Raw genomic sequence first — 13,217 nt, 5'->3', positions numbered from 1 at the left:
AGGGGGAGAATGTAGTAGCCCGAATTCCAAATTGGGTAATTAACGGATTAATGGTGATTAAGAAGGTTTAATGTGTAATTTTGACCGTGGTCATGATCGGACGGACCGAAGATGGTTCGGTAGCACCGAAGAGTTCGGACGATCCGAAGTGGGTTCGGTGGATCCGATCATGAGGTGTCAAGAGTTGATCGACACGTCAGTTTGCATGCAAGTTCGGATGATCCGAAGTGTAGGTTCGGTGGATCCGATCATGAGGTGTCAAGAGCCGATGGACACGTGGGAGTTCGGACGTTCCGAAGTGGGTTCGGTGGATCCGAACATAGCCTATAAATAGTGCTCGGATTTTCCTCATTTTGTATTGTCAATTCTTGAAGTTGTGTCTCATTTTGAGAGGTTTGGAAGATTTCTAGGGTTAGTTTGTCGGTCGAGCGTTAGCCAAGAGCTGCCAGGATTAGTAGCGTAGTGACGCCTGAGTTACGAGGCAATCGACATCAAAGGGCTGTCGACGGACGAAGGTAAACCCTAAACCTTTGGTAGTACTGGTTTTGCTAGTCGAGCATGGTAGTATTGTTCATTGGGTATGCTTTTGATGCGTAGGCTTGTTCTAGACCTGATTAGCGGTGTTGCGTAAGGCTAGGCTTGCTGTGATAGAGGTACGAAAGTACTATCCGAGATATCCTGGTCGAGTATACATCCTTATATGTGTTGCATGATTATGTGGTGCATTGATATATGTCATATGATGCATGCTATTATGTCACGTTTAATGATGCATGTTGCATTTCATGTTGAGCCGTATCTCCTTCGAGATAGCCTTTACTGTTGAGCTGTATCTCTTTCGAGATAAGCTATATCTTGTGGGGCCGCTCAGCCCTGTCTTGTGTTGTGGACGCATGGACACCGAGAGTACACAGTGGCCGACGGGTCCGGAGGGCTTCGGTGATCCGGGACATTTTAGGTCCACGTCTGTTCTTGTAGTGGATGCAGTGACCCAGAGGAGTACCGCGCGGCACTATCCACTTGGCGCCTCTAGACTGAGCATTTTGAGATCCTTTGTGACTCCTATTTCTTGACTACCCTGGTATCATATCATAGCATGTGCATTTCATATAGGTTTGTATACTCATGCTTTTGTACTGGGCGTTCTTATCGCTCACATCCTCGGTTTTGTTTATCTTGGACACCCCATTCCCACGGGGCAGGCCTCAGGTTGGACAGCTCAGGAGGAGGAGGAGGACGTTGAGTAGCTGGTTGGTTTAGTTCTTCGGTATCTTTTTGTTTCGATATGGTTGTACCGTATATTTCAGTTTAGTTGAGTTGTCCTGGATTTTCGATTGGGTTGTATAATTATCTTTTGGTGACAGTTTTCCGCTGTTATCTCTGATTATTATTAATTAAGTTAATTGCATGCTTAGTTCTTGATTAGTAGGTGATTCTGGAACGGGTCACTACACGTCAGATCTTAGCGGGCAATATTGTCTCTACTATGGATAAGACCAATGATAAGAAAATAGTAAAATTGATCTTTTATGTATATAAGACAACACCAACAGATAGACACACATATCTCGTGACTCATGGACATAACAACCCAATGTAATAACATCTAAGTAGATGTACTATGTGATATCACGAGTATATGGTAATAAAGTTACGTATAGGCTAAGAGTTATAACTATTAGCCTAGTGATAAGCATTTGATAATAACAACTGACATCAAAACGATGTCATGAGTTCAAGTCACCCAATAACATATATATATATATATATATATATATATATATATTGGAAAAGTTGGGTTAAAAGTGCATTAGTGATATTAGTACTAAGATTAGTAATTGTCTGAGAAGTTGTCACGCGTCAAACTGCTGACATTGTATCGGTTGATTTAGTTGACTATGTGGTCCTTAAAATAGTGTCGTCATATCTTAACAGATAATATTGTCTAGCTAATGACTTGGTCGACAGTGGGAAAATGGTAATACTAGTCTCTAAGAAATATGAAACTACATCAGTTGATAGACACACACCTCCCAAAACTCATCGGTCTGACATTCCGACCCACCAGCATTCAAGCAAGTGCACTATGTGTGAAATCATAAATATAAGAAAATAGAGTTACGTATTGAATAACATTTATACAAATACTTATTCAATTAATTTTTTTTATTTTGTTCTATTTATATAGACGTCTTTTTTAATAATAATAAAAAAACTATATATGTATGTCTTGTGAAAACATATACCAGTAAAGAAGAGGGGTATAAATTATTGAGTGAGTCTCATGTGAGACCGTCTCACGGATCTTAATCTGTGAGACGGGTCAACCCTACCCATATTCACAATAAAAAGTAATACTCTTAGCATAAAAAGTAATACTTTTTCATGGATAATCCAAATAAGAGATCCGTCTCACACAAGTTTTTGCCTAAATTATTATAGTTTGATCTTTTGATATATTTTTGTTTTTATTACAAAACTTTTCAAATTACCAACTTCGTCGATCATATGTGAAATATCAAATAGACAGTATCCCAAACAACTGTTTGCCTTCATGAGTGAGTCTCATGTGAGACCGTCTCACGGGTCATAATCCGTGAGACGGGTCAAATCTACCCATATTCACAATAAAAAGTAATACTCTTAGCATAAAAAGTAATACTTTTTCATGCGTGACCCAAATAAGAGATCCGTCTCATAAATACGATCCGTGAGACCGTCTCATACAAGTTTTTGCCTTTCTAAATTATTGATACAGTGTAGAGATATTGATTTATAAAAATGATATTGTTAATGTATTATTATATATTTATAAAAACTAATAAGGATCCAGTTTGCTCTGTCAACCACCACCACCTATAAATTCAGTGTCAGATGGAATTTGGACCAAAATATTTTGGTACTATCATAATTCATAACCTCTTATATTTGAATTTATTGGACCACCGAAAATTCATCATAATTTACAATATTTTTATTTATATAAAATACTTTATATTTTCGTTAATTTATCCTGAAAATTTAATTTTCTTACTTTTTTTCGTCTACTTTTATTTAGTTGTTTGGCAAAAACTTGTGTGAGACAGATCTTTTATTTATGTCATCTATGAAAAATATTACTTTTTATACTAAGAAAATTACTTTTATTGTGAATATCGATAGGGTTAAATGTCTCACAGATAAAGATTCGTAAGATTATCTCACAAGAAATCTACTCTTAGTGTTTTTAGCGTGTTGTATTCTTTATGGGTTTTTAATCCTTTTATGGTTTGATGGATATATTTAGAAAATAAATTGATGTTTACAAACAATTAGTAATTTTCTTTATCCCAAAATTGACCCAATGAAAGATCAGGTACACCCGTTGCTATCTGACAAAGACAACTTCTCTTGCGGGCACTAGTTAAATAGCTTTCCCGCGTTGTTGCTCATCTGTTTACTCTACACGTTTTCCTTTCAGGGAAATCAAATTACTGCTTGATGGAATTTAAATTTTAATTATTAAAACTCGTAATTGATCTTCTTCTATATGTACTGGATAACATTTGAACTAATATAATTTCTATCAATAACGTTAATCAGATAAAACAATATTAGACAAGTTCTGTGTGATAAGCTCGCCAAAAAAAGTATGGATAGAGATGATCGAATTCTTAGTAATTGGTCAAATACTTACCTACTCCACCAACTCGAACATCTTTTTAAAATTTGTATTTTGATTAATATTGTTATTATGTACAATTGTTATTCTCGATTCTCACGTATAAATCTTAGTCAATAATCACGTACAATTTTTGTAATAGTAAATTTCCTCCTCTATGATTAAATTACATTGTTGATGTTGCACATCATATGGTGAACAAACAAATATTTAAACGTGAGACAAGTTAACTATGCTTTGTTTGGTATGGTGGATGAGGTGGGATAAAGGGACGATTTTTGCCTTAAACCAATTTTTGGTCTATTTTTCAATAAACTCGTTTTATCAACCATATCAATGACTAGTTGGTATTCTGGTTAATTAAACTCACCTATATCCAATGATACCCCATGGATGAGCCCATTACCCCTGGCCCATCTCTAGCCCAAATGAAAGACAGGCCCATCAAAGGCCCATGTATTCTCTTATAAATACCAGGTTTGATTATTAATTCAGGGATTCGATATTGTTTTCAGCAGCACCCTTAGCTGCTCCCCCCATATATCCTCAGTCACTGCCTTGAGCGTCGGAGGGGCTACGTCAGGACACCCTCCTGGCCCCCTCTTAACGATCTTCTTTCTTATTTCAGGCTCAGGGTCATCTTAAAGCCCACGTCTGAACTAGTGACGCTCGTTGGGATCGGACCCTAAATTTCTCGTGAGTATCACTTGGCGCCGTCTGTGGGAACATTTGAGTTGAAACGTAGAGATGGTAGGGAAGAGAGGGAGTAGAAGAGCTACCTTAGCAACATCGCGTCCTCAGAGGGGACCTGAACAGTCTCATGCTGAGGCAAGGCAGGAACAACCCCATCAGGAGGCGAGAACAGAACAACCTCGTCAAGAGAACAGGGTCGAGCAACCCCGTCCTAATGAAAATGTGGGGAACTTGACCCTGGAGCAGTTGGGCCACTTTATCACTCGGACAGTGGATGAGGCTATGAAGAGGAACCAAGAATCTATGTTTGCTGAAGAGCAAGCCACTCGTCAAGAGCAAGAGGAAAATACTGAGGGCCACCAGAGCAGGGTTGAAGAGACACAACCCCACCAAAGTGGGGAGATTGGTGAGATGAGAGAAATGTGGAAAGAAATACAGATGTTGAGGCAGCAGTTGGGAAGCAGAGCACCGGCACCCAAGAGAGGAAGTCCCTTTTCACTAGCCATTTTAGAAGAAAGACTTCCTCCAAATTTTCGACAGTCGAATGTTGGAGAGTACGATGGACATACTGACCCCGAAGAACACTTGGGGAGATTTGAGAATGCGGCCCTATTACATCAATATTCAGATGGAGTCAGATGCAGGGTGTTTCTGGGCACGTTGGTGAGGTCTGCCCAACAATGGTTTAATACCCTGCAGCCTAACTCCATACGGTCTTTTGAGGATTTTGCTACGGCTTTCTTGCACCGATTCGCCAGCAGCAAGAGGCATCAGAAAAATTATCTGAGCCTGTTTGTGATGAAGCAGCAGGAGGCGGAAACTTTGCGAGAATTTGTCCAGCGCTTCAACGGTGCAGCGCTGGAGATACCGGCGGCTACCCCGACATAATGATAAGTTCCTTTACATAATGACTGAGAGGAGAGGAGTTTTTCAAGTCGTTGGTCAAGAAACCTCCGGAGAGTTATGATGAGCTGTTATCTCGGGCGGAAAAATATGTAAATCTCGAAGATACCCAGCGGCATAAGAGGATGGAACAGCGACCTGGGGGAAGTAGAGTTGAGGGAGCGGAAAGAGGAAGTAGGAAGAGACGCGCGAGCGAGAGAGAGGATGATAAGGCTAGGGACAAAAGACAATTCTCATCACATGTTCCTCTGAATATGAGTCGTGACAAGGTGATGGAGGTGAGGAAGCCCGAGGAGAGGTGGGAGAAGTCGCGAAGGGCTAAGAGCAGTGCTAGGTTGCCCTCGCGGGACAGACGAGAAGGATCTGCATCTTGGAGTCGACCGAGGTCTCGCCCGTCCCCTAGGTGTGGTCAAGGCCCTCCATGGATAAATCAGAGGGTCGGGGAGCAGAGAGATGAAGGTCGAGGTCAAGGTGTTCCTCAGGAACTCGTCGAACCGAGGAGAGGAATGAATGAGGATAACCACCCTACGAGAGGAATGATTCATATGATCTCGGGGGGTGTTACTTATGGAGACTCTGGGCGAGCTCGGAAGACACATCGGAGAAGGTTGGAGAATTTTGAAATATCTAGGGGTGCGGACCTATCCCAGGATCCTGTCATCAGTTTTCGACCGGATGACCTCCGAGGCATTGTGGCTCCTCATAACGATGCCTTGGCGGTAACAGCCACCGTTGCCAATTACGATGTGGCACGAATATTTATTGATGATGGAAGCTCTGTTAATATCCTGTTCAAGAGCACTTTGGATAATATGAAGGTGGAGGGATTTGAGTTCGATCCAATCTCTATTCCTCTATATGATTTACAGGACATGCCATCCCACCGCTCGGTCAGATTGTCCTTCCTCTATCTTTGGGACATGAGCCTCGGCGGGTAACAAAAATGACAACATTTACTGTGGTGGACACCCCATCCGTTTACAATGGAATTCTGGGGCGACCAGCCCTAAAGGATTTCAGAGCTGTAGCGTCCACGTATCATCAGAAGTTGAAGTTTCCTGTAGGGAAGGAGGTTGGAGTTTTATGCGGAGATCAGAGGGTCGCGCGTCGATGTTATGAAGGTGCAGTGAGGGAGGAAGGGAAAAGAACGTGTTTGGAGGTTAACATGATTAGGAAAGGAAGAACTGTGTAACTTTGTCCTGGGGAGGTACAAGAGGAGCAGAGATAAAAGTTGAAGAATGCGTCAGGCAAGGGTCTAAAGAGGCTGAGGAACGCTTGCCACCATAGAGAATATTAATCTTGACTTGAATTTGATGTATTTTGTTTCTGAATTTATCTTATGTTATCAGTTGAAAGTCAATAAAATCAGGTTCTTCATTTTAATTCATGAATGTTGTTGTATTGGAAGGAGAGAGAAAAAAAATTTCCTACTAAGACATCGCCTAGTAGAGGAGCAGAGTTGAGGCGGGGAGAAATTTTATTTTTTCCTAAGGCATCGCCTAGTAGAGGAGCAGAGTTGGGGCGGGGAGAAATTTTATTTTCCTACTAAGGCATCGCCTAGTAGAGGAGCAGCGTGAGAAATTAAATATGCCTGCTAAAGTATCACCTAGCAGAGGAGTTAGAAAGTGGGGGTGTTGAATTTTTATTTTCCTGCTAGGGCCCGGCTTAGCAGAGGAGTTAGAGGGTGGATGTGTTGAATTTTTATTTTCCTGCTAAGGTGTCACATAGCAGAGGAGTTAGAGGGTGGAGGTGTTGAATTTTTATTTTCCTGCTAAGGTGTCACCTAGCAGAGGAGTTAAATGGTGAGGAGGTTGAATTTTTATTTTCCTGCTAAGGTATCACCTAGCAGAGGAGTTATTTGGAGGAGAAAAATGTTATTTTCCTACTAAGACATCGCCTAGCAGAGGAGCAGAGTGAATGAGGAGAATTAAATTTATTTATCCTGCTAAGGTGTCACCTAGCAGAGGAGTTAGATGGTGAAGATGTTGAGTTTTTATTTTCCTGCTAAGACCTGGCTTAGCAGAGGAGTTAGAGGATGGAGGTAGTGAATTTCTATTTTCCTGCTGAGACCCGGCTTAGCAGAGGAGTTAGAGGGTGAAGGTAGTGAATTTCTATTTTCCTGCTGAGATATCACCTAGCAGAGGAGTTAGAGGGTGGAGGTGTTGAGTTTTGATTTTTCCTGCTAGGACCCGGCTTAGACCTGGCTTAGCAGAGGAGTTAGAGAGTGGAGGTAGTGAATTTCTATTTTCCTGCTGAGATATCACCTAGCAGAGGAGTTAGAGGGTGGAGGTGTTGAGTTTTTATTTTTCCTGCTAGGGCCCGGCTTTGCAGAGGAGTTAGATGGTGAGGAGGTTGAATTTCTATTTTCCTGCTGAGGTGTCACCTAGCAGAGGAGTTCGAGGGTGGAGGTGTTGAGTTTTTATTTTCCTGCTCAGGTATCACCTAGCAGAGGAGTTAGATGGAGGAGAAAAATGTTATTTTCCTACTAAGGCATCGCCTAGCAGAGGAGCAGAGTGGATGAGGAGAATTAAATTTATTTATCCTGCAAAGGTGTCACCTAGCAGAGGAGTTAGAGGGTGGAGATGTTGAGTTTTTATTTTCCTGCTAAGACCTGGCTTAGCAGAGGAGATAGAGGGTGGAGGTAGTGAATTTCTATTTTCCTGCTGAGATATCACCTAGCAGAGGAGTTAGAGGGTGGAGGTGTTGAGTTTTGATTTTTCCTGCTAGGGCCCGGCTGAGCAGAGGAGTTAGATGGTGAGGAGGTTGAATTTCTATTTTCCTGCTGATGTATCACCTAGCAGAGGAGTTAGAGGGTGAAGGTGTTGAGTTTTTATTTTCCTGCTAAGATATCACCTAGCAGAGGAGTTAGATGGAGGAGAAAAATGTTATTTTCCTACTAAGGCATCGCCTAGCAGAGGAGCAGAGTGGATGGGGAGAATTAAATTTATTTATCCTGCTAAGGTGTCACCTAGCAGAGGAGTTAGAGGGTGAAGATGTTGAGTTTTTATTTTCCTGCTAAGACCTGGCTTAGCAAAGGAGTTAGAGGGTGGAGGTAGTGAATTTCTATTTTTTTGGAAAGCATAGACACCTTTTGTTTCTTGATTTATTTTTTTGTTTGTTTGTTTATTTCTTATCTCTTATAATTTCAAATTAAAATATGATCTTTTATTATTTTATACTATTATTATATTAACTCTATTTTTTTTATTACAACACATGCCGAGAAAAACGAATTCGAGGAGCCAGCTAATCTGACAGAGAGTGAGACTAGGGATGTAAATTATCCAACCCAAGTCGAACAGTATCAGGCTGGAGCTTGGCTCGTTTAAGATTAATTCAAGCTCGAACTCGAGCTTGATTTGAGCTTTTATAATCTGGCTTGAGTTTGACTCGTTTAAGATTGATAGAGCTCTTATTCGAGATTTTATCATCATGCTAAAATTTGATTTGTCTTGAAATTACTAAGCTTGTGAAAAGCTCGAGTTCGATTGTTAAAAGCTCGTTTATCATGTTAATCATGCCGGGCTCGAGCTTGATTTTATCTATGAACTAATTTTATATTAGGCATAAAAATTTAACTTTTATTAGTACTAATATTTTTATTTGTCAACTCAACAAATGAGTCAAGCTCGAGCTTACGAGCCACCTAAACGAGCCGAGTTCGAGCTCGCGAGCCTATTAACGAACATGTTTGCGAGCTTACGAGCCGAATATGCTTAGACTCGAGCTTGGTTTGATTAAGTTGTCGCTTGAGCTTGGTTTGATATGATTAACAAACAAACTCAAACAAGCTTTTTATCGAGCCGAGCTCCGAATAACTCGTGAACTGTTTGGTTTGTTTACATCTCTAGGTGAGACGTCTCATATTAACTTTATTTGAATATAAAGTAAATTAAAAAAAAAAAAACCTGTAAAAATACGTAATCCATGGACACTAGTATATGTTAGAGCCGAAGTTGGGTAGTTTGCAGCAGCTATAGGTTCAAATTTAATAAAACGACACAGCACAAGATGTTAATGTAACAGCCACATAAAAATTATGTTCTTAAAGTTCACTCCACGATTTTTCTCCTCCGCCGCTCCCACTGTTCTCGCCGCCCTCCTCCGCCACTGACATTGCTATATCCACCACAAACAGCTATAGTTGCACCAACCCCAATTCGACTCCCGTCATCCTTAAACGTCGCTGTAGCCTGCACTGCCAAAGAACAACTTGCCATTCCTCGCTACTGTTTTACTCCCTGCTGTGCTTCGCTCTGCTCTCCTGGGCGTGCCGGAAATTTACACTTTCACGCATTACGTGAGTTTAGGTAGGTTTTGAATACTGGAGGGGTTTGAAACTAGGGTTTTTAACTCGGTTGGTTAATTTAGGGATTTGGATTTAGTTTGGGTGGGTTTGATTTTATCATGGGAAGACCGTGGCATGGTTTATACAATTTGACGCGCGTTTTGGCATGTTTTGATAATTTGTACGCTAATTTTGAATAATTTTAGCAGTTTTTGAATTGTTTTTGCACTGTGTTGATTTTTACCAACTTAAATGTAGCGGTGGGATTCACTTTCCTCTCATGTATTGGGGTTCTTTTGTTGTTTTTATGTTGTTTTATCTGAATAATTAAGAATTGTGGTTTTAATCAAGCAGGAAAGCTGTAGCGATGCAGCAACCAGGTCCGATGTTTCAAGTCACGCCGTCATTTCCATCCACTAACATCACCACCGAACAAATCCAGAAGGTATTCTACACTGTCGATGCAAACAAAAAGAACCAAGCTGCATGCTACTCCTTTTTGCATATTCGAGCAGTTTTAGCTATGCCCCGGAGCTCAGTTTTCAAGTAATTTTTTTTGAAAGGAAATCTGTTCAACTTAAAGTTTGGTTTTGGTTTGTTTCTAGCTTAATTATCATTTTTTTAAGCAAATTATTGAATTTGGGTTCTAGCTATACGTGAAAATAAATTTGAATATTTTTTGAGCTTGCCTGAACTTCAGTAATTTCAAAATATATCGAATAATATTTTAGCCAACCAGAAAAGGTTCAAACAGGATTGGTTCGGTTCATCTGTACCCTTATTATGCAGTCACTCTCAGCAAGTTTCTGGGCATTCTTAAGATTTGAATAGTAGCTTTGTATGAGTTTCTTGGGTTCTGAATGATCATGTGGTATAATGCCATTTTATGTCATTTGATCTACTGGCTATTGTGCTTCATTAGGTTTGATGCATCGGTCCATTTTTTACTTGGTTAGCTCAATCTTTTGTAGCAAGGAACTTTGTGAGATATTATGCCTTTACTTTGATAGTGGTGCCACTTATCTTATGGTGCTGGTTGCATGAACTTATTCATGAACACTAAAATTGATTCCAAATAGTATAAACCCTTAACTTGCTGATAGGTCGCCTCTTGCAATCATTGTCGGTCTCCCTGCATCATAGCATTTTAACATTGGCAGTCAATAATATGGCGAGCTGATAAGTCTATGACTCTAATATCCATAAGCTCTTATTTTTTGTTGTCTCAAAAGCGTATTCTTGCAAGTTTTCTTTGCTTTAAATGAGCATAGGTAAATTTCTAAGGGAAGTATTGATATATCCGTTCGAGTTAAATTAAACCGAGGCCCTGATTCGATCAACTCATACAATAAAGTTTAACCATCACTTTCATCAAATGAAAACAAGATGAGTTTAATGGCCTATTGGTATTCGTAAATTTTACGAATCAGGAATGTTCAATCATGTTCGAAATACTGTCCTCAAATATTCAGCATCTGGATTGCATGGGAAAAAATGGAAATCTTTCACAATTTTGCTAAAAATGGAAAATATGATATTGCTTTTTCAGAATTGGTCTGAAGTACCAAAAAGATACCTGAGTTAATTACAATTTTCCTTCTGTCGTGTGTATGAATGTCCATGATATTTGATCGCTCGTGAAATGCTTTAAGTTTGTTTGTATGAGACCAAAAGTCTTTTCTTCCATGCAAAACGCTGAACAATAGGGTTAAGAATTAAGATAGGACCCACCCGCTCTTTATACACAAGTTTGAAATATCATACAAAGAGGGGAACTGAGCCTCACCTTTGTTTAATTTGGTATGCTAATTAAAGAGGGTGACACAACATTATTATGAAAGCTCTAATCTTAACCGAAAGAAGATGCAAGATTTTTGGGCGAGCCATGTGGATATCACACACTTGTTTCTTCAGTAAAACTCGTTTATTTACAGATACAATCGTGAATCGTGTGAATGGTTCCATCATACTTGAAGGGTTTCTTGGATGCAAATTGTGTAGTTTAATTTCTGTTATGCTACACTAATACCAACCATTGATGCAGTACCTTGACGAGAACAAGAAATTGATATTGGCAATTTTGGACAATCAAAATCTTGGCAAACTTGCTGAATGCGCCCAGTAAGTGGTTTCTGTCATTATCTCTTCATGTGTGAGTGCGCGTACATTTATGTGATCATTCTCGCTGATGTGTTTGCTTCTGGCTTTGATCTATCTTGTGACCAACTTTATTACCCGTTAAGTAGACAGATATTGCAGTTTAGATGTTCACAGGTGTTCATGGATTATGAAACTCTCTGCTTTTGTGTGCACGTCTCAGTTAAAAATCATATTAACAAAAAATGCCGCCAAAAGTTTTCTAATGCTTCATTTATTTCTTAAAAGCTTCGTGGATATGTGATATGTTTTAATTCGAATGCCTTTTTGACTTGTATTATCTTGATTAAAAGATACCAGGCGCAACTTCAAAAGAATTTGATGTATTTAGCCGCCATTGCTGATGCCCAACCGCAGACACTGTCACCATCAATGCCTCCCCCGGTATCTTGTGTAGATACTTTAATAGCTAACAAGACTTTACTTTTACCATTACAAATCGATCTTATCCATACATCAGCACATGCAGATGACTCCAAATAATGTACTGCAACAAGGGGGTCTTTACATGCCACATCCTCAGGCAGCAGGCATGGCTCAGCAACCAGGTACATTCGCCCAACGAGCACCATTCAGTACTCCACATCCGATGCAGGACCCGCGGCAGCAACTACCTCAACAAGTCCACCCACAATCCACACAAGGGCTAATGGCCATGTGGCCCGTTGGAGCCACGAATGGCACGAATCCCATGCACAAGAATGCCAATCTTGGAGGGTTCAACAGCAGTTTACCCGCTTTAAATCCAGGAAATAATCCAGATAAACCTGAGAGTGGTGCCACACCTACGTCCGATGTCCAATGAGGTTATGCCATTGTACGTGGTAGCGCAGATGAAGATAAAGCAAAATAAAAGGCTCAAAAGTGGTGACGTCTGGTCGTTGATAGTAGGCTCTCTACTGTAAAACTAGCAACATCTGGTTCCATTTTACTGAAGAGTTAGATGGTCTCTTATCATCTTTCCGAGACAGGACAAGTGTGTTTTTAATTTACTTGTTTCGTCCTGGTTTTACTCATATTGTAAATAAAGGAAGAAAAGCTGGTTTCATGGCTCCAATTTCTTTCGTTTTATATCGAAGAGCAAAATATACGTTAAGTTTTTGTGTTTGTGATGCATCTGCTTTTGAGCGCTAAAACGTGGACTTTTCATTCTTTCCGACCTTGTCTTTCGATTTAAGAATTTCCTTGTATTCAATCTTTCTGACCTTGTTTTTCTTAATATTTTGTACAAAATTTTCTTCATCCGTGAAAAGGAAAAAAATGAATTTCCCCGTATCCATTTCAAAATGCCAAAAATCCGTTATAAATTTAACGATGCTTTGAATATAAATATATAATTGAACAAGTAACTACACATGCATGTTGAATATAATAGAGAAAATTAGAGTTTCTGATATATAAATCAGTAATTATAGACAACGGCAAGTCTTAATAACTACATATAATAATTTGAAAATACGCGGATTATCTGAAAAAATTAAGTATTTTTTTTAATTATTTTTTCAAATAATATGA

General features: G+C 39.7%; 1 protein-coding gene across 4 annotated transcripts; it reads left to right on the top strand.

Moving 5' to 3' along the window:
• Positions 1-9,237: 9,237 nt before the first annotated feature.
• LOC140804163 (GRF1-interacting factor 3-like) lies at positions 9,238-12,892 on the top strand. Of its 4 annotated transcripts, none has more exons than XM_073159999.1 (5): positions 9,238-9,557; positions 9,900-9,990; positions 11,590-11,666; positions 11,996-12,086; positions 12,163-12,892. In XM_073159999.1, the coding sequence occupies exons 2-5, from the start codon at positions 9,913-9,915 to the stop codon at positions 12,505-12,507; spliced, it is 591 nt and encodes a 196-aa protein (XP_073016100.1). In that variant the 5' UTR covers positions 9,238-9,557; positions 9,900-9,912; the 3' UTR covers positions 12,508-12,892. The 4 variants fall into 4 exon arrangements, with proteins under 4 accessions (XP_073016100.1, XP_073016099.1, XP_073016098.1 ...); XM_073159998.1 differs by having other exon boundaries at positions 9,238-9,567; positions 9,897-9,990; XM_073159997.1 differs by having other exon boundaries at positions 9,243-9,567.
• Positions 12,893-13,217: the final 325 nt, after the last annotated feature.

This window comes from Primulina eburnea, chromosome 11 (genome assembly GCF_022965805.1).
Source record: "Primulina eburnea isolate SZY01 chromosome 11, ASM2296580v1, whole genome shotgun sequence".
Lineage (NCBI taxonomy): Eukaryota > Viridiplantae > Streptophyta > Magnoliopsida > Lamiales > Gesneriaceae > Primulina > Primulina eburnea.
Note: the sequence above shows the minus strand (reverse complement) of the source record. Positions and strands in the feature narration are given on the sequence as shown.

Coding starts and splice junctions, on each gene's coding strand:
- LOC140804163 (XM_073159999.1), top strand. CDS start 9,913: ATGCAGCAACCAGGTCCGATGTTTCAAGTCACGCCGTCATTTCCATCC. Junction 11,667..11,995: donor AAACTTGCTGAATGCGCCCA/GTAAGTGGTTTC, acceptor CTTGATTAAAAG/ATACCAGGCGCAACTTCAAA. Junction 12,087..12,162: donor CACCATCAATGCCTCCCCCG/GTATCTTGTGTA, acceptor TCCATACATCAG/CACATGCAGATGACTCCAAA.